General features: G+C 33.5%; 1 protein-coding gene across 6 annotated transcripts in view; it reads left to right on the top strand.

Annotated features, from left to right (window-relative positions):
• LOC129173125 (potassium voltage-gated channel subfamily H member 7-like) overlaps positions 1-21,507 on the top strand; it is a 40,655-nt gene that overhangs the window by 17,199 nt on the left and 1,949 nt on the right. For 2 of the 6 annotated variants that reach the window (XM_054763764.1, XM_054763849.1), the window contains 12 exons: positions 354-377; positions 3,292-3,509; positions 5,215-5,640; positions 9,164-9,395; positions 9,466-9,633; positions 9,868-10,067; positions 12,550-12,612; positions 14,063-14,315; positions 14,374-14,579; positions 20,007-20,112; positions 20,204-20,380; positions 21,375-21,507. In XM_054763764.1, the coding sequence (XP_054619739.1) occupies positions 354-377; positions 3,292-3,509; positions 5,215-5,640; positions 9,164-9,395; positions 9,466-9,633; positions 9,868-10,067; positions 12,550-12,612; positions 14,063-14,315; positions 14,374-14,579; positions 20,007-20,112; positions 20,204-20,380; positions 21,375-21,507 (2,206 nt within the window). The remainder of the gene's footprint in view (positions 1-353; positions 378-3,291; positions 3,510-5,214; positions 5,641-9,163; positions 9,396-9,465; positions 9,634-9,867; positions 10,068-12,549; positions 12,613-14,062; positions 14,316-14,373; positions 14,580-20,006; positions 20,113-20,203; positions 20,381-21,374) is intronic. The other 4 variants (XM_054763931.1, XM_054764010.1, XM_054764094.1 and 1 more) reach the window with 4 other exon arrangements.

Genomic DNA, 21,507 nt, shown 5'->3' with positions numbered 1-21,507 from the left:
ATTTTGTCTTCATCTTTGTCCATATATTCTGAGAGCTCTTTACACTCGAATGGAACGGAACAAAACCCGTTTCCATGCCGGTAGATTACATTTTGTAGTTCACACAAGGTGATGAGGGATTACAGGGCTGACCTGAAATATTCCAAATCAGCAGCACTCTTTCTCTCTCCCAGAGAGTCCTTCAACGTCGGATTTGTGAGTATGTTCCCACCAATCTGACCTTTTTGGCGGGATTGTGGTTCGCTCGTCAAACTGACTTGTGGATGTTGGAAAACTGGACTGGTTTGACTTTTGACTTGAATGTTGCTCTCCATAACGTTGCTTTTCCCTTCTTCTCTTTCCTGGCTTGCTAGTGTCGCGCTCCTGGATGGCTGGCGGTATGGCTTAAGCTCCTTTTCCTTCAAGATGATGTGTTCTTACAGTGGCATGTATCTGCAATCTTTCAAATGCTACTGTCCTTTGCCACAAAGCAGGGGTTCTCAAATGGTCTCAAACTGGGACCCCGGACCCCACATTCTCCAATTGTCATTAAGTCACTTTTACTGAAGAAATTGATGCGTTTTGGTGTGTTTTTATAGTTTTTATACAGTTTTTTTTTTATTTGTATTATTTTTTTACACTCCTTATTTAAGTCATTTTTATTTTTATTTATTTCAAGGATTTTTTTTACACTTTCAATCAAGTAAGTTTTCAATCAAGTAATTTTTACATTTTTTTACATGTTGAAGTCATTTTCATTAAAATTTATTTTTATTATTTTTTGCACTTTTATTTAAGTCATTTTTATGTATTATTATGTTTTACACTTATTTAAGTCTTAGGTCTCCTAACCATTATTTATTTTAATTATTTTTAATACTTACTTATTTATTTATTTTATGTGTTGAAGTCATTTTTATTTTAATTTTTTTTTTTACACTTTTATTTGTCATTTTTTGTTTATTTTTAATATTTTTTTCATTTTTAAGTCATTTTAAAATTTCTTTATTTGTATTTTTTACAGTTTTGTCATTTAAAAAAATTTTTATATTATTTTTTACACTTTTATTTAAGCCGTTTTTATTTAAATTTATTTTTAATTTTGTCATGTTTTTAATTACTACATTTTTCATTTTAATTTATTTGTATTATTTAATTTAATTTAACTGTTTTTTTTACATGTTGAGTGTAATTTTTATTTTAATAGTTTTTTTTTACACTTAAGCCATTTTAAATTTTTATTTATTTAGAATTTTTTTTGACACTTTTAATAAAGTAATGTTTTTCATTTTTATTTGTTTTTATTTTTTTTACACATTTTTATTTCAATTTATTTTTATTTTTTACACTTTCAATTAATTTATTTTTTTTACACTTTCATTAGTCATTTTTATATTGATTTATTTTTCATGTATTTTTAATGTATTTTTCCTACTTTTATTTAAATCAAACCAAGCAAACGTATTTTTTTTTTAATTGCCTTTGAAACACGAATACACAGAATTTTATGTCCATAAGTGCATTTTGGAGGAAGAGAAAATATTGCTTCCTGTTTGCGACCCACTCAGAACGGATTAATGACCCACCTTTGGGTCCCGGCCCACCAGTTGAGAACCACTCCCATACAGGACTAAATCAGGGCTGCCCAAAGTGCAGTGTGGGGGCCATTTGTGGCCCGTTGCTCATTCTAAAAGCATCATTTCACAAGAAAACCAAAAAACACACCAAAAATTGAAAAGTCAGGCATAATTTTACAAGAATAAAGTCAAAATATTAAGAGAAAAAAGCTGAGAGACTCGGAATTTGACAAGAATAACATCATTATATTGTGAGGAAAAATAACGTAATTTTAGTGGCATAAAGTTGTCATTGGAAGCAAAAAAGTGTTTGTTATTAAAGCAATGATAAAATTATAGAAACCAAGCAGTGAACAAAGTCAAAATATTCTGGGAATAAACTTATTTTACGGGAAGAAAATTTACAAGAAAAAAGTTGAAATAGTTGGACAATAAAAAAAAAACAGCACAAATGGGAAAAACAGTTGTAATTTTACGAGAAAAAAAGTCCAAATATTACGGGAAAAAAGTTGTATTCTAAGTAGAAAAAAAATCGCCATTTTACGAGAATAAACTTGCAATATTATGAGGAAAAATAATGTCATTTTAGTAGCATACAGTTGAACTATAAAAAAATACAGCAGAAATGGAAAAAAACAGCTGTAATTAAACAAAAAGGATAAAAATATATAGGCAAAAAAATGTACGCAATTTTACGAGAATAAACTTGTAACATTATGAGGATAAATAATGTCATTTTAGCAGCCTGGAGTTGAAATATTTAAAGTTGTTTTAAAAGTTGGAATGTTATGAGAAACAAACAAAACAAAAGTTGTAATTTTTGGAAAATTACCCCAGGGGAAAAGTTTTAATATTATGGGAAAAATTTAAAAAATGTCCAAATATTATGAAAAATAAAGTCATAATGACAGAAAATATTACGTGAGAAAAATCATATTCTAACGAGAAGAAAAGTCGCAATTTTACAAGAATAAACTGGTAATATTATGTGGAAAAATAAAGTCATTTTAGTAGCAAAAAGATGAAATATTAAAGAAAAAATATGGTGGTTTTTTTCAAGTCCTTCTATTATGGGAAAACAAACAAAAGTAAGTAATTTTTTTTTTTTAATTAGGTTGGTGAAAAAAGTTCAATTATTATGAAAATAAAGTCATAATTACGGTAAAAAAAAAAATTAACAAGAAGAAAATTAAAACGTTGGAAAATTAACAAAAAAAGCAAAAATAGAATAGAAAAAACAGTTGTAATTTTACGAGAATAAAGTCGAAATATTACGAGAGAAAAATCACAATTTTACGAGAATAAATCCATAATATTATGAGGAAAAATAATGTCATTTTAGTAGCAAAAAGTTGAAATATTAAAGACAAAAATACGTACAAAAAAAGTCCTTATATTATGAGAAACAAACAAAACAAAGTTGTAATTAAATTTTATTATAAAACTTATAATATGATAGAAATAAAGTCAAAATATTATGAGAAGAAAATGTACATAGATTACGTAAGAAAGTTGAAATATTTGTAAAAAAAAAATTAAAAACTGCGAAAATGGGGGGAAAAAAAGCACAACAAGCAAAGTTGCAGTAATAATAGGCTTTTTCATGGAGTGTCTTAATGTTTGACTGCAGCTGCTTCAGTGAGTGTGCGCACATGTTGTATGGGTCCGTGTTGTCATGTGACTCGGCGCGCACGGGACGTGTGGCCTGACGTTCGCCCGTTCTTACCTCTTCCAGGGCCGCTCAGGCGGATCAAATCCAGTCTGCTGGGCTCTACCTCCGACTCCAACCTCAACAAGTACAGCACCATCAACAGGATTCCCCTCATCACGCTCAACTTCACGGAAGCCGGCAACGAGAGGAAGTGCCCCTCTCCGCCGTCGTCGTCTGAGAAGACCATCATTGCGCCGAAGGTCAAAGACCGTACGCATAACGTCACCGATAAAGTCACGCAGGTACGCTTTTGTGTGGCCAAAACCGTGTCTACTGTACTTAACATCAACAGGAAGTCATCAAACCAAATGCCTCCCTCGCTCACGGTGCAACCAAAAGCAACACACGTGGAGCACGCAATGTAACTGCACCACAGGTACTGTGCGGGTATCAAAACAACACTAAACCACCATTTTTTTAACCTCATATTGTTGCTCTGCAAGGGGAAAGGGGCTTCATTTATAACCTGCAAGGCATGCTTGGTAACTTCCTGTTGGGGAAATTTGATAAAATAGTTCCCAGTGTGTTAAAGCACCAAGTGAAAATGAAAACGAGAACTGTACCGTCACACATAAAGTCACTGAGGTTATACTGAAAAAAGGAAACCAAGCAAAGCAAGATAGACAATTTTTAAGGTAATTTTTAAGGAAATATGAAGGTAAAAGCAGGGGTGTCCCAAGTGCGGCCCCGGGGGCCATTTGCAGCCTGCGGCTGTTATTTTATTAACCCGTGATGGAACATTCTAAACATATAATTTAACAGGAAAACGTTTCAAAAAACCCAGCAGAAATGGGAAATTGTGCTGTAATTTTATGAGAATAAAGTACAAATATTAAGAGAAAAATCTATTTTCGAATGAGAAATAAGTTGCAATTTTACAAGAATAATCTTGTAATATCATGAGGACAAATAACATCATTTTAGTAGCATAAAGTTGAAATATTAAAGGAAAAACGTTTTTTTAAGTCATATTATGATAAACAAAACATAAATGAAGTTGTAATTTTTGGAAAATTAGGTTGGGGCGGGGGAAATATAATATGATGGGAATAAGCTCAAAATATTTTGAGAAGAAAATTTATAAGAATAAAGTTGCAATAGTGGGAAAATGTAAAAAAAAAAATGTGTACTCAAATGAGAAAAAAAGTACCAATTTTTACGAGAATAAACTATTATATTATGAGGACAAATAACGTCATTTTGGTAGCATAAAGTTGAAATATTAAAAGAAAAAGGACATTTTTTTAAGGTGTAATATAAGAAACAAAACATGAAGTTGTAATTTTTGGAGAATCCAAATCCAGAATTTTTGGAAAAATATATGATGGGAATAAAGTCAAAATATTACAAAAAGAAAATTTACAAGAAGAAAGTTGCAATAAAAACCCAGCAGACATGAAAAAAACTGCTGTAATTTTACGAGAATAAAGTCCAAACATTAAACTCGTAATATAATGAGCATTGACTAGAAATAGTCAAGAAATAATCACATTTTTTACACTTGTAATATTATGACAAGCAAACAAAACAAAAGAAAGTTGTAATTTCTTGGAGAAAAAGTCCAAATATTATGGGAATGAAGTCCAAATATTGTCTGAATGAAGTCATAATATTACGAGGAGAAAATGTACAAAGAGAAAGTTGGCATATTTGGAAAATAAAACAAAAACAACAGCAAAAATGGGGAAAAAAGAGTGATAGCATATCTTAGCAAAAGATGAAAGTGGGAAATAATTTTTCGCCATGTGGCCCTTGCTGGGAAACGTTTGGACCCCCCGGGGGTAAAAGTAAAGTAGGAAAAAACATGAAAGCGTCTATTTAAGAAATGAGGAAAGATACTGGAGGCGTACAAAGTCTTAGAAGTCCGGCGTCTTCCTGCCGCAGCCGCTGTACAAGGAACGCAACAGGCCTAAAACACACGATCATACAGTAATCGTCTGTCACCAGGTTCTCTCGCTGGGCGCCGATGTGCTGCCCGAGTACAAGCTCCAAACCCAGAGGATCGACAAGTTCACCATCCTGCACTACAGCCCCTTCAAAGCCGTGTGGGACTGGCTCATCCTGCTGCTGGTCATCTACACGGCCATTTTTACGCCCTACTCCGCCGCCTTCCTCCTCAACGACATCGAGGAGCAGAGGAGACAGGAATGCGGTTACTCCTGCTCGCCTCTCAACGTGGTGGACCTGATTGTGGACATCATGTTCATCGTAGACATCCTCATCAACTTCAGGACCACGTACGTCAACATCAACGAGGAGGTGGTGAGCCAACCGGGCAAGTTAGCCATCCACTACTTTAAAGGCTGGTTCCTCATCGACATGGTGGCCGCCATACCCTTTGACCTGCTCATCTTTGGTGCCGGGTCAGACGAGGTGAGGCGCTAAACACTTCGTAAGTCTGTCGCACAAAGAAATACATTTGTTCCTCCTCTTAAAAAACTCAGAACCATTTCTGACAAGAGAAAAAAAATTGACTTTTTGGAAAAAGATTTGTGTTTGAGAGAGCTGCTGCAGTTTCCACTCCATTTTCTGGCCTTTTAAGCCATCTTTAACCAACAATATATCTTTTTTGTGTGCACAGCCGTCGCTAGAGACGCACCTGTTTGCGGCACCTTATCGGGTACAAGCGTCAGCTCTTCAATCGGCAGTCCGCTGCTGGCCATTCCTCCAGGGGATTGTTCATTAGTCAGTCAGACGTGGGCTGGCGACATCGCTCGCCATTCAATTGTTCATTTAAAAGTTAATAATGTAGAAAATTAGGCACAAAAAAAAAACCCGACAGATAAAACAGAAAAAGCAACAAGCACTAACACCCTGCTAAGACAAATCATCTCACTTGACAAAAACTTGAAGCTACTGTGTGTCGTTTATCAGCTGGATTTAACAGCAACATTTCCAAAGGCCGTGCGCTCGTAGCCAGCGTGACACGAGCAGGTACGCTTCCTGTGTCATACCAGCCATGCTGCGAGACGCTGCGTGTCCTTGTCATATTGACTGATACCAGAATTTTGCACTGTTGGATCATAAGGAGGTTCTAAGTAGAACTTCAAGATACAAAAAGAGAAGAAATGGGAGTGAGACAAAAAAGCAATTTATTACAAAGAAGCATGAAAGTGAAATAGGCTGTTTGTCATCTGATCAAAAGTGGAAGACTCCAGCCTTTAAAAGGCAAATGTTGGTAAAAAAGTGTATTGAATGTGATTTAGTGTCAGGTCTTCACACTGTCTTTGAACGCGGTGGGATTAGACTCTCATTTGACAAATCCTCAAACATCCTGAAGCTCACGGAACAAAAAAGTCAGGTGGTAGACCCCCATGAGCCAGAGGATCTCATTGGCTGTCCGTCAAGACACGGGACCATCCTCGGCCCAAATGAAGGTTGTTGCTGGTGCCGAGTGCAGTTCAATTTGCCAGAGAAGGCTTTTAAGAAGAAAAAAGCTCTTCAAAGGCCTCATCTCCTTCAAGGTTTGGAATTTGCAGGAGAGCACCAAACATGAGACATTGAAAGGTGGAAGAAAGTTTTGTTCTCCCTTGACGGTCCTGATGGCTTCCAATGTTGCTGGCATGACAAGGAGATCCCACCTGAGATGTTTTGCACACGGCACAGTGGCGGGGCCGCCATCAGCATCCTTCAATGGAACAATGGAGCTTCAGGTTGTGCAGGAGTGTCAAACGGAAGCTGGCTGTGGAGATGTTGCAGGGGGCATCCCTCATGACTGAAGCCCCTCATCTGTGTGGTAATGACTGACTTTTTCAACAGGACAACGCTGCATTTCAAAGAGGAATAAGCTCACTCTTTTGGACCATCCTGCGTGTTCCCCTCATCTAAATCCAATGGAGAACATTTGGGGATGGACGGCAAGGGAAGTTTACAAAAATGGACATCAGTTCCAGACAGTGGATGCCCTCCGTGAAGCCATCTTCACCACCAGAGGCAACATTCCCACTAGCCTCCTGGAAACACTGGCATCAAGCATGCCCAAACCTATTTTCAGCTCATGAACAAGAATGGAACAGCTACTCATTACTCACTCCTTTTTTCAACATTTTATTTCTATTTTAGGGTTGTTGGTTTTTAAGCTACGGTCTTAAACTTTCACTTGAATGCTTCTTTGCAGTGAATTGCTTACTGAAAATGTTTTTTGTCTCACTCCTTAAGATCCAACAGTGCAAATTGTACATTCAACTAGTCTTAACATTTTGGTCAGGAGTCAGGATAGAACATTTTCAAGACAGTTTTAGACGTCAGTAGGGCGATTTGGTCGGTGCAGAAACAGTCTATTTTTAAACCTAATCTTGTGTGCCGGGGTTGCCTGGAAACCGTCTCCCGAAAAGATGTTCTTTTTCTTCAAATTCACTGAAAACATGACCGTCTTTATGTTGCTGTTTTCTTCATGAACGTGTAATAAATGCAATAAATAAAAAGACTATGAAGGAGTTAGTATTGGAGGTAAATAAGTATTTGATGGCAATAGAAAAGGCGGTTCGTCGTCTTCTTTTTTTCTAAAGCTTCTTGATCTGATCTTGTAGTCCAGGGGTGTCCAAAGTGCGGCCAGGGGGCCATTTGGGGCTTCCGGCTGTTTTTTATTGGCCAGCGGCGCATTCTAAAAATATCATTTAACAAGAAAACCTAAAACAGCAGCAGCGGCAGCAAAAATTGGAAAAATCTTCAGTAATTTTACAAGAACAAAGTCAAAATATTAAGAGAAAAAAATTGTGATCTAGCAAAAGAAAGTTGTAATTTTTAAGAATAATGCTGTAATATTATGAGGAGAAATACAAATGTCAGTAGCATAAAGTTGAAATGTTGAAGGGAAAATGTATTTTTAAGTGGTAAAATTATGAGTAACAAAACAAAATAAAGTTGTCATTTTTGGGAAACTGGGGGAAAAGTTGGAATATTATGGGAAGAAAGTCACATTACAAGGAAAAGAAGTTGAAATAGTTGGGAAAAGAGCAGAAATGGAGGAATAAAGTCAGAAGTGAAAAAGGTTGTCTTCCAACGAGGAAAAAAGTCACTTTTTTGGAGAACAAAGTCGTAATATTAGGAGGAATAAAGTAGCTTGGAGGTGAAATGTTAGAAAAACAACATTTTCTTGAAAGTTGTAAAATTAGGAGAAACAAGCAAAATAAAGTTGTCATTTTTGGAAAATTAGATTGAGGAAAAAGTGATAATATTATGGGAATATAATCAAAATATTATGGGAATAAAATCATAATATTACCAGAAGAAATTTTACAAAGATGATGTAATAAGAAAGTTGAAATAATTGGAAATGTAAGAAAAAAAACAGAAGCAGAAATGGGGGGGGGGGCGTAATTTTAGAAGAATAAAGTCATAATATTGCTAACGAGGAGCAAAAGTCAACATTTTTGGAGAACTAAATATTATGAGGAAAAATAATTTTAGTAGCATAGATTTGAATTATGAGATAAAAAAATAACATTTTCTTGAAAGTGGTAATATTATGAGGAACAAACAAAACGAAATATATTGGAAAATATTGGAAAATTAGGTTGGGGAAAATGTTATTATGGGAATAATGTCAAACTATTTTGGTCATAAAGTCAGAATATCACAAGGAGAAAATGTACTAGCTGAAATATTAGCAAAATGTAAAAAAAAAACAGCAAAAAATGGAGGCAACGTGTGAAGTTGATCGCCATCATAGGCTTTTTCACGTATTTGACAAAGCTGAGATGCACTTTTTTCTTAAATCCTTTCATTTTGCACTGTGTGGCCCCCACTGGAATGTTTGGACACCCCTGCTGTAGGCTGCTCCAGTCAACTATGTTGAGGTCAGCTCCTTGATCTGGCCCAAGGTGGTGGAGAGGAGTACTTTCCTAAAGGGACAGGACTAAAATAAAACGTGTTTTGTCCTTGTGTTGCATCTCAGACCACCACCCTGATTGGCCTACTAAAGACGGCCCGCCTCCTGCGACTGGTACGAGTTGCACGCAAGCTGGACCGCTACTCCGAGTACGGCGCCGCCGTGCTGGTGCTGCTCATGTGTATCTTTGCCCTCATCGCTCACTGGCTGGCGTGCATCTGGTATGCCATCGGGAATGTGGAGAAACCTTACTTGGAGCACAAGATTGGCTGGCTGGACAACTTGGGCATGTCCATAGGTGACGCTTGTATTTGTTACGTGAACCTTCGCCTTTGAGCGCTCGGTCATTCTGCGGTTTTCCACCCTAGGGAAAGCGTACAACTACAGCGACCCGAGCTCAGGGCCGTCCATCAAAGACAAGTATGTCACTGCCCTCTACTTCACCTTCAGCAGTCTGACCAGTGTGGGCTTTGGCAATATCTCCCCCAACACCAACTCTGAGAAGATCTTTTCCATCTGTGTCATGCTCATTGGATGTGAGTAACAGCAAAAAGTCCTTGGAACGCTCTTGAAGTAATGCTTTCAAAATGTTCATGTTTGCTCACAGTAAGCACAAGGGATTAAAAAGAAAATGGGCATACGTGGGCTTACTTTTATCTTGACCCCGAATGTCATGTTAGGTGCTGCTGTTTTGGTTCGCAACAGAGAGCGCTCACCTGCTGCTACACGTCGTCCAAGAACCCTCACTTGACTCTGTTTTTGTCTCTCAGCTCTCATGTACGCCAGCATCTTCGGGAACGTGTCGGCCATCATCCAGAGGTTGTATTCCGGCACGGCCCGCTACCACATCCAGATGCTCCGCGTCAAAGAGTTCATCCGCTTCCACCAGATCCCGAACCCGCTGAGGCAACGACTGGAGGAGTACTTTCAGCACGCCTGGACGTACACCAACGGCACCGACGTGAATATGGTATGAGGGGAGGGCACTGAAAAAAATCCACAATTGCAAATGTATTTATGTATTTACTCGGGGCGTAACGGTGCATGTTTCCGAAATCGGATTTTTCGGTACGGAACGATCCGTGTGCTGATTTCCCACATGGTGTCAACTATGATACGTTATTTCTTTGGGGGAATTGTAGGGAAAAAGTTGTCATTTTACACGAAAAAGTAATATTGTGTGAGGAAGATATTGCAATGTTAGCTGAACAAAGTCGGAATATGAGAAAAAAAAGTACAAAAATTATAAGAAAAATGAAGAAAAACTTGAAAATGCCTTCATGTGAGGACATAGTATTCATAATAATAATTTTACAAGATGAAAGTCGCAATTTTACGAGAATAAGTAATCGTTTTTATGATAAAATACCACAATCTCACGAGTATAAAAATCGGAATGTTACGAAAAAAATCTGACTCTTACAAGAAATGACTGCAAAAGAGATATTCTAGCAATACAATTGTGATATTATGAAAAACGTCTGAATTCTACGAGGAAATAAGTTTTACGTGAAAAAGTCATCACGTTCACGAGAAAACACTGCAAATTTCACAAGAAATGACGGCAATTTTACGAGATGAACGTTGTCAATTGCGATATTATGAACAAAGTCTGAATTGTGTGAGAAAACACTGAAAGAATTTACGCAACAAATCTGAATTTTTACAGGAAATCATTAGAATTTGACTGAAATTCCAGTTATGTTCTGAGAATACGATTGCGACGTTATGACAGATGTATGACTTTTACGAGAACATAAGTTTTATGTGAAAAAGTCATCACGTTCTTGAGAAAACGCTGCAATTTTACGAGGATATTATCAGAAATATTCCGGGAAAAAAATGTATTTTGCAAGAAATGATGGCAATTTTTACGGGATGAGGGTTGCCATAGTCTGACAATGCGATTGTAATATCACAGGAAAAGTCGGAATTTTATGAGAAAATGAGAAAATACAGCAATAAAATCTGAATTTACAAACCAAGTCCAAATTTTACAATAAATGATTGCAATTTTACAAGCTGAAAGTTGTCATATCCTGAGAATACGATGGTAATATTATAGGAAAAGTCCAAATTTTAAGAGAAAATAAGGGGAAAAAATGTATGTTATAAATGTATAAAACCTGAATATTACGGAAAAATCGGGATTTTACAGGAAATGATTGCAATTTTACAAGATGAAAGTTGTCCTACTCTGCGAATGCAATTGTAATATGATAAGAAAAGTCTGAATTTACAAGACAAAAAGTTCTATGTGGGAAAAAAAAGTATTTTTTATGAGAAAATACTACAATTTTACGAGTCAAAATCAGGAATATTGTGAAAAAAATCCAAATTTTACAAGAAATTGTTGCAAATAAAGATGAAAGTTGTGATATTCTGAGAACACGATTGTGGTGTTATGAGAAAAGTCTGAAATTTATGAGAAAATAACTTTTATGTGGGAAAAATAAAATGTAGCACCACATTTTATAAAATCGTACGTGTTCAGGAAAAATCTTAAATTATGGCAATTTTCCGAACTGAATGCAGTTGTGACATTGTAAAAAAAAAGGTCTCATTTTTATGAGAAAATACCACAATTTTATGAGTATAAAACAAGGAATATTATGGAAAAAAAGTCAGAAATTTACAAGAAATGATTCCAATTTTACAAGATGAAAGTTGTCATTTTCTGAAAATACGATTGTGATATTATGAGAAAAGTCTAAATTTTATGAGAAAATACGTTCTCTGAAAAAATGTTCCAAGTGTGAAATTGGAATATTACATTTAAAAAAAATGAAATAATTGCAAAAAAAAGATGAAAGTGCTCATACTCTGAGAACCACAATGACAATATTATGAGAAAAGTGAGAATTTTAAAAGAAAATCTGTTTTACGTGAACAAAATAATATTTCCACGAGAAAACACTGCAATTTTACAAGTCGGAATAGAAGAAAAAAAATCTGAATTGAGAAGACAGCTGTTGTCATATGCTGAGAACACATTTGCAACATCGGTGCGTTTTTTTGTTGAGAAAATACTGCAATTTTACAAATCTAAACTCAGAATATTAAGAAAAAATGTGCATTTTACAAGAAACGATTGCAGTTTTACAAGATGAATGATGATGAATGAGGAATTGTACGAGAAAAATGTTGAAAAATGGTAGAAGATGAAAACGGCCACGTTATGACAAGTTGTCATTTTATTTATATAAGATTTTATTGATTGTAAAAATGACCTGGTTGTAGTTTGCAGGTTTTTATGTTCCATTTAAAAAAAAAACATTGAATCTCCTTCCCAAAAAAGAGAAGCGATGTGAATATGCAGCAGATGTCATCCATGAGCATGGAGCACATTCTGACCTCCATATTCCTTCTCAGCACGTTGCTTACTGAACTTTGTCTTTTCCATGTCTGCCTCGTGCCAAACGGAACCATGGCGCCCCCTCTGGTAAGAGCAGGAGGTACATGTGTACTACTTACCAACAAGGCTACTCCTTCATGTCATCTTCCACCGCATACAAGTACTGCAGTAGAATACTAGCACACATGTTTGGACAGTACTGGAAATATATATATGAAAATATATATATATATATATATATATATATATATATATATATATATATATATATATATATATATATATATATATATATAAATAAATAAATAAATAAATAAATAAATAAATAAATAAATATGCAATAAAATATATAAATAAGCAAATATAATATAAAAATCAAATATATTCATATATATATTTGTGGAAAGTACAGCCCATTTGTGCTTTTCTTTTCCAAAAATAGGTAGGTTTTGTTTTTTTTTCAGAAAACCCAACCCATTCACTCCTCTGCGAAAAATACTTAAATAATATTAAAAGAACAAATGATAAAAACTCAATTAAAAATAATAAAATGATTTAACAAAAATAATGTATTCATACATAAGACATACAGTGGAACCTTGTTATTTTATTTTATTGATGGAATTTTTATTTCATTCTTTTTTAAAGTTATTATTATTATTAATTTTATACATTTTTTAAAAGGAATTTTTCATTTTGTTTATTTATTTATTTATTTGTAAACAAATTTTTGATTGTCATTAATTTGTTCCAAAAATCGAAAACATACTGCAAATCTGAAGGCAGTATTTTTTTTGTTGTAATAAAATACTAAAACAATAAAATACTTTATTGTTGTATTTTATTTTATTATTGTAATTTGTTTTCTATTTTTTTTATTTTAGTTATGACCAATTGTATTATTTTTTTTGACTTATTAAATATTTTAGTAGTTTATTATTATATTTCTTAAAGGGTAAGTATATAATAAAGTCAGTCTTAGACTGAATTGCCAGCTGTCTTTGTAAATTAAAATACTTGGTGTTTTTTTTTTATTTTTATTATTGTATTATTTTATTTTATTACATTTGTATTAAATGTATTTTATTAAATTTTTCAATTATTGTATGATGTTACTTGCTGGTATTTTTTATTGCTTTTTTACATTTGATTTTTGTACAATTTTTGTTCGTCAATTATATTTTTAAAATGATTTGATTCTTTGAAATATTTCAGTAGTTTATTGTAATATTTGTTGAAAGGGTAAGTATTTACTAAATGGCAGTCTTGGACTGAACTCATTTTTTACAACATTTTTTAATTATGATTTTATTCGTTAATCACATTTTATGTAACTTTTTTGTTATTTTTAGTCTATTCATTTGGGTGTACTATTTTATTATGTTATTCATTTATTTGTACTATAAACTTTTTTAAATGTGTTAATTTATTTTTACTTTATTTATTTTATTAGTTAAATGAATTCTATTTTTATTTTATTGGGTTTTATTTTTGTTATTATTCATGTATTTATTTTTAGTTGATTTTGTTTGTTAGGTTTTTTAAGTATGTTATTTTGGTTTTGTTTTATTGTATTTTTGGATGATGATGATGATGATGTGGCGCTGCAGGTCCTGAAGGGCTTCCCCGAGTGCCTCCAGGCGGACATCAGCCTCCACCTGAACAAGAACCTCCTGCAGGGCTGTAAGGCGTTCCAGGGCGCCTCCAAAGGTTGCCTTCGGGCGCTGGCTGTGAGGTTCAAGACCACGCACGCGCCCCCGGGAGACACGCTGGTCCACAGCGGGGACGTGCTGGACACGCTTTATTTCATCACCTGCGGCTCCATCGAGATCCTCAAAGACGACGTGGTGGTCGCCATCTTGGGTGAGTCCCTTTGCGTGGCAGTGGGTGACAAGTCAGGAATCTCTCGCTCTCTCTGAAGGCAAGAACGACATCTTTGGTGAGATGATCCGTGTGTGCGCCAAGGCCGGGAAATCACGCGTTGACGTGCGAGTGCTGAGCTACTGCGACCTGCACACCATCCGGCGGGACCAGGTCTTGGAGGTTCTGGACATGTACCCGGAATTTGCTGACCATTTCCTCGCCAACCTGGAACTCACCTTTGACCTGCGCCATGAAAATGCCAAGGTTGATCAGCCCCCGTCAAGACATGCAGTAACAACACTTTATTACGCGAGCACTCGGCAATTTCACTTGTTTTCACTCACGTGGATTTAGAATATGCATATTTTCACTTGTATAGCTTACATTTTACTACATGTAATATAGTCATGTAATATAGAGAGTTATATATTCTAGATTTTAGTATTTTCAGTAATATGTCCTACATTTTAGTGGGTATTTTCAGTAATATGTCCTACATTTTAGTGGGTATTTTCAGTAATATATCCTACATTCTAGTGGGTATTTTCAGTAATATGTCCTACATTTTAGTGGGTATTTTCAGTAATATGTCCTACATTTTAGTGGGTATTTTCAGTAATATATCCTACATTTTAGTGGGTATTTTCAGTAATATGTCCTACATTTTAGTGGGTATTTTCAGTAGTATATCCTACATTTTAGTGGGTATTTTCAGTAATATATCCTACATTTTAGTGGGTATTTTCAGTAATATGTCCTACATTTTAGTGGGTATTTTCAGTAATATATCCTACATTTTAGTGGGTATTTTCAGTAATATATCCTACATTTTAGTGGGTATTTTCAGTAATATGTCCTACATTTTAGTGGGTATTTTCAGTAGTATATCCTACATTTTAGTGGGTATTTTCAGTAGTATATCCTACATTTTAGTGGGTATTTTCAGTAATATATCCTACATTTTAGTGGGTATTTTCAGTAATATGTCCTACATTTTAGTGGGTATTTTCAGTAATATAGCCTACATTTTAGTGGGTATTTTCAGTAATATATCCTACATTTTAGTGGGTATTTTCAGTAATATATCCTACATTTTAGTGGGTATTTTCAGTAATATGTCCTACATTTTAGTGGGTATTTTCAGTAGTATATCCTACATTTTAGTGGGTATTTTCAGTAATATGTCCTACATTTTAGTGGGTATTTTCAGTAGTATATCCTACATTTTAGTGGGTATTTTCAGTAATATATCCTACATTTTAGTGGGTATTTTCAGTAGTATATCCTACATTTTAGTGGGTATTTTCAGTAATATATCCTACATTTTAGTGGGTATTTTCAGTAGTATATCCTACATTTTAGTGGGTATTTTCAGTAATATATCCTACATTTTAGTGGGTATTTTCAGTAATATATCCTACATTTTAGTGGGTATTTTCAGTAATATATCCTACATTTTAGTGGGTATTTTCAGTAGTATATCCTACATTTTAGTGGGTATTTTCAGTAATATGTCCTACATTTTAGTGGGTATTTTCAGTAATATGTCCTACATTTTAGTGGGTATTTTCAGTAATATATCCTACATTTTAGTGGGTATTTTCAGTAATATGTCCTACATTTTAGTGGGTATTTTCAGTAATATATCCTACATTTTAGTGGGTATTTTCAGTAATATATCCTACATTTTAGTGGGTATTTTCAGTAATATAGCCTACATTTTAGTGGGTATTTTCAGTAATATATCCTACATTTTAGTGGGTATTTTCAGTAATATGTCCTACATTTTAGTGGGTATTTTCAGTAATATATCCTACATTTTAGTGGGTATTTTCAGTAATATATCCTACATTTTAGTGGGTATTTTCAGTAGTATATCCTACATTTTAGTGGGTATTTTCAGTAATATATCCTACATTTTAGTGGGTATTTTCAGTAGTATATCCTACATTTTAGTGGGTATTTTCAGTAATATATCCTACATTTTAGTGGGTATTTTCAGTAATATATCCTACATTTTAGTGGGTATTTTCAGTAATATATCCTACATTTTAGTGGGTATTTTCAGTAATATGTCCTACATTTTAGTGGGTATTTTCAGTAATATATCCTACATTTTAGTGGGTATTTTCAGTAGTATATCCTACATTTTAGTGGGTATTTTCAGTAATATATCCTACATTTTAGTGGGTATTTTCAGTAGTATATCCTACATTTTAGTGGGTATTTTCAGTAATATATCCTACATTTTAGTGGGTATTTTCAGTAGTATATCCTACATTTTAGTGGGTATTTTCAGTAATATGTCCTACATTTTAGTGGGTATTTTCAGTAATATAGCCTACATTTTAGTGGGTATTTTCAGTAATATATCCTACATTTTAGTGGGTATTTTCAGTAGTATATCCTACATTTTAGTGGGTATTTTCAGTAATATAGCCTACATTTTAGTGGGTATTTTCAGTAATATGTCCTACATTTTAGTGGGTATTTTCAGTAGTATATCCTACATTTTAGTGGGTATTTTCAGTAATATGTCCTACATTTTAGTGGGTATTTTCAGTAATATGTCCTACATTTTAGTGGGTATTTTCAGTAATATATCCTACATTTTAGTGGGTATTTTCAGTAATATAGCCTACATTTTAGTGGGTATTTTCAGTAATATATCCTACATTTTAGTGGGTATTTTCAGTAATATATCCTACATTTTAGTGGGTATTTTCAGTAATATGTCCTACATTTTAGTGGGTATTTTCAGTAATATATCCTACATTTTAGTGGGTATTTTCAGTAATATATCCTACATTTTAGTGGGTATTTTCAGTAATATATCCTACATTTTAGTGGGTATTTTCAGTAGTATATCCTACATTTTAGTGGGTATTTTCAGTAATATGTCCTACATTTTAGTGGGTATTTTCAGTAATATAGCCTACATTTTAGTGGGTATTTTCAGTAATATATCCTACATTTTAGTGGGTATTTTCAGTAATATAGCCTACATTTTAGTGGGTATTTTCAGTAATATATCCTACATTTTAGTGGGTATTTTCAGTAATATGTCCTACATTTTAGTGGGTATTTTCAGTAATATATCCTACATTTTAGTGGGTATTTTCAGTAATATATCCTACATTTTAGTGGGTATTTTCAGTAGTATATCCTACATTTTAGTGGGTATTTTCAGTAATATATCCTACATTTTAGTGGGTATTTTCAGTAGTATATCCTACATTTTAGTGGGTATTTTCAGTAATATATCCTACATTTTAGTGGGTATTTTCAGTAATATATCCTACATTTTAGTGGGTATTTTCAGTAATATATCCTACATTTTAGTGGGTATTTTCAGTAGTATATCCTACATTTTAGTGGGTATTTTCAGTAGTATATCCTACATTTTAGTGGGTATTTTCAGTAATATGTCCTACATTTTAGTGGGTATTTTCAGTAATATAGCCTACATTTTAGTGGGTATTTTCAGTAATATGTCCTACATTTTAGTGGGTATTTTCAGTAGTATATCCTACATTTTAGTGGGTATTTTCAGTAATATGTCCTACATTTTAGTGGGTATTTTCAGTAATATGTCCTACATTTTAGTGGGTATTTTCAGTAATATATCCTACATTTTAGTGGGTATTTTCAGTAATATATCCTACATTTTAGTGGGTATTTTCAGTAATATAGCCTACATTTTAGTGGGTATTTTCAGTAATATATCCTACATTTTAGTGGGTATTTTTAGTAATATATCCTACATTTTAGTGGGTATTTTCAGTAATATATCCTACATTTTAGTGGGTATTTTCAGTAGTATATCCTACATTTTAGTGGGTATTTTCAGTAATATATCCTACATTTTAGTGGGTATTTTCAGTAATATATCCTACATTTTAGTGGGTATTTTCAGTAGTATATCCTACATTTTAGTGGGTATTTTCAGTAATATATCCTACATTTTAGTGGGTATTTTCAGTAGTATATCCTACATTTTAGTGGGTATTTTCAGTAATATATCCTACATTTTAGTGGGTATTTTCAGTAATATATCCTACATTTTAGTGGGTATTTTCAGTAATATGTCCTACATTTTAGTGGGTATTTTCAGTAATATATCCTACATTTTAGTGGGTATTTTCAGTAATATATCCTACATTTTAGTGGGTATTTTCAGTAGTATATCCTACATTTTAGTGGGTATTTTCAGTAATATATCCTACATTTTAGTGGGTATTTTCAGTAATATATCCTACATTTTAGTGGGTATTTTCAGTAATATATCCTACATTTTAGTGGGTATTTTCAGTAATATGTCCTACATTTTAGTGGGTATTTTCAGTAGTATATCCTACATTTTAGTGGGTATTTTCAGTAATATATCCTACATTTTAGTGGGTATTTTCAGTAATATATCCTACATTTTAGTGGGTATTTTCAGTAGTATATCCTACATTTTAGTGGGTATTTTCAGTAATATATCCTACATTTTAGTGGGTATTTTCAGTAATATATCCTACATTTTAGTGGGTATTTTCAGTAATATATCCTACATTTTAGTGGGTATTTTCAGTAATATATCCTACATTTTAGTGGGTATTTTCAGTAATATGTCCTACATTTTAGTGGGTATTTTCAGTAATATGTCCTACATTTTAGTGGGTATTTTCAGTAATATATCCTACATTTTAGTGGGTATTTTCAGTAATATATCCTACATTTTAGTGGGTATTTTCAGTAATATATCCTACATTTTAGTGGGTATTTTCAGTAATATAGCCTACATTTTAGTGGGTATTTTCAGTAATATATCCTACATTTTAGTGGGTATTTTCAGTAATATATCCTACATTTTAGTGGGTATTTTCAGTAATATATCCTACATTTTAGTGGGTATTTTCAGTAATATATCCTACATTTTAGTGGGTATTTTCAGTAATATATCCTACATTTTAGTGGGTATTTTCAGTAATATATCCTACATTTTAGTGGGTATTTTCAGTAGTATATCCTACATTTTAGTGGGTATTTTCAGTAATATATCCTACATTTTAGTGGGTATTTTCAGTAATATGTCCTACATTTTAGTGGGTATTTTCAGTAATATATCCTACATTTTAGTGGGTATTTTCAGTAATATGTCCTACATTTTAGTGGGTATTTTCAGTAATATATCCTACATTTTAGTGGGTATTTTCAGTAATATATCCTACATTTTAGTGGGTATTTTCAGTAGTATGTCCTACATTTTAGTGGGTATTTTCAGTAATATATCCTACATTTTAGTGGGTATTTTCAGTAATATGTCCTACATTTTAGTGGGTATTTTCAGTAATATATCCTACATTTTAGTGGGTATTTTCAGTAATATGTCCTACATTTTAGTGGGTATTTTCAGTAATATGTCCTACATTTTAGTGGGTATTTTCAGTAATATATCCTACATTTTAGTGGGTATTTTCAGTAATATATCCTACATTTTACGACATCTAATTTTGGTTATTTTACATGTTAGTACGTATTGTTTTGTTTGTTTTCAGTAATATACGTATCTTCCATCTTAGTACGTATTGTTTTCAGTGTATACTGTGTATGCTGTACATTCTAGTGGTGATTTTCTGTAATATAGCTTACATTTGAGGAGGAGGACTGTTCTAAGAATGCGTTTCATTTGTGTGCCATGAACAGACATCATCATCATCATCACCACCACCACACGGGCAAGGTTCGTCTTCCACGGACGCCGTCGTGAGTCAGAGGAAGAGAGCCTCACGCAGGACGGAGTCTTTCACGAGTATGTTTTGTTTTGGAAAAATAACCAATTGGCCACGCGGCGGTTACTCGGTGAGATGATTGCTTTTGCATTCCTTGCGTTGTTCCGCCAGGCGGCCAACAGGAGGAGCCCACAGCCAGCCCCGGCGCCAAGGAGGAAGAGGCGGCGGGGGTGAGCAGGGAGGAGGAAGACGAGCAGAATCCGTTGTGTTCCGGCGCGCTGGGCCACCCGCCGCTTTGGGACCGTCGCTCGGGCTTCGGGCTCGACAGCGCGCACAACCGCTCAAAAGGTGAGGACGGCAGCGGCGTCATTTCAATATTCCTTTTCTTATTATTTTATTAATTGTCAAATCAAATCAATAATATGATGAGAAACAAAATACAATTACAGAAAGTATATAATAAATGGAATATTATATATATAATAATGTAATATTTTATATATACTTTATTATTTATATGAAATAAATAAAATAAAAATACAGTAAAAGAATACTTTCTGCCAACTAAAGTGTTTAAAAAAACCAAATTATTAATTACAATTTACAATCTAAATAAAATCGAAACAAATACGGTCAAAGAATATTTTTCTGCCAACAAAAGTAAAACAAGTTATTCATTGTAATATGAAATAAAATTAAATAAAAATGCAGTCAAATAACATTTGTCTGCCAACAAAAGTAAAAATAAACAAATTATTAATTATATGAAATAAATTAAATACAAATATAGTAAAATAAAGATTTAATAAGAATACACATTATTAATTATAACGAAAAAATTAAAATGAAAATCTAGTAAAATAAATATTTTTCTGCCAACTAAAGTACAAATAAACATTATAAGTTATTACTTATGTGAAATAAGTAAAATAAAAATATAGAAAAATAAATATTTTTGTGCCAACAAAAGTAGAAAAAAGTATTAAAAAATGCAATAATAAAATACAATAAAATAAAGAATATTTTAATGCCAACAAAAGTAAAACAAAAAATATTATTAGTTATATGAAAGAAATTATTAGTTATATGAAAGAAATTATACAAAAATAAATATGGTAAAATAAAAGACTCTTTTTCTACCAACAACAGTAATGATACTTTTTGCCAACAAAAGTAAATACTTATAATTATTACTCATAATACAAAATAAATCAACTAAAAAATACAGTAAAATAAAGAATAATTTTCTGCCAACAAAAGTTCAAATAAACTTAGAAATGATTATTCATTAGAATGTGAAATAAATACAATCAAATGAATCTTGTTGTCTGTCTCCTTGCAGACGAGTGGACGTACTCGGAGGACGAGTCTTCTCCGAGCCACGCCACGCCAGCTGGAAGGGACGATGGCGACGCAGACCTCACCTACGGAGAGGTGGAGCAACGGCTGGACCGGCTGCAGCAGCACCTCAACAG

The sequence above is a fragment of the Dunckerocampus dactyliophorus genome, chromosome 1, assembly GCF_027744805.1.
Source record: "Dunckerocampus dactyliophorus isolate RoL2022-P2 chromosome 1, RoL_Ddac_1.1, whole genome shotgun sequence".
NCBI lineage: Eukaryota > Metazoa > Chordata > Actinopteri > Syngnathiformes > Syngnathidae > Dunckerocampus > Dunckerocampus dactyliophorus.
Note: the sequence above shows the minus strand (reverse complement) of the source record. Positions and strands in the feature narration are given on the sequence as shown.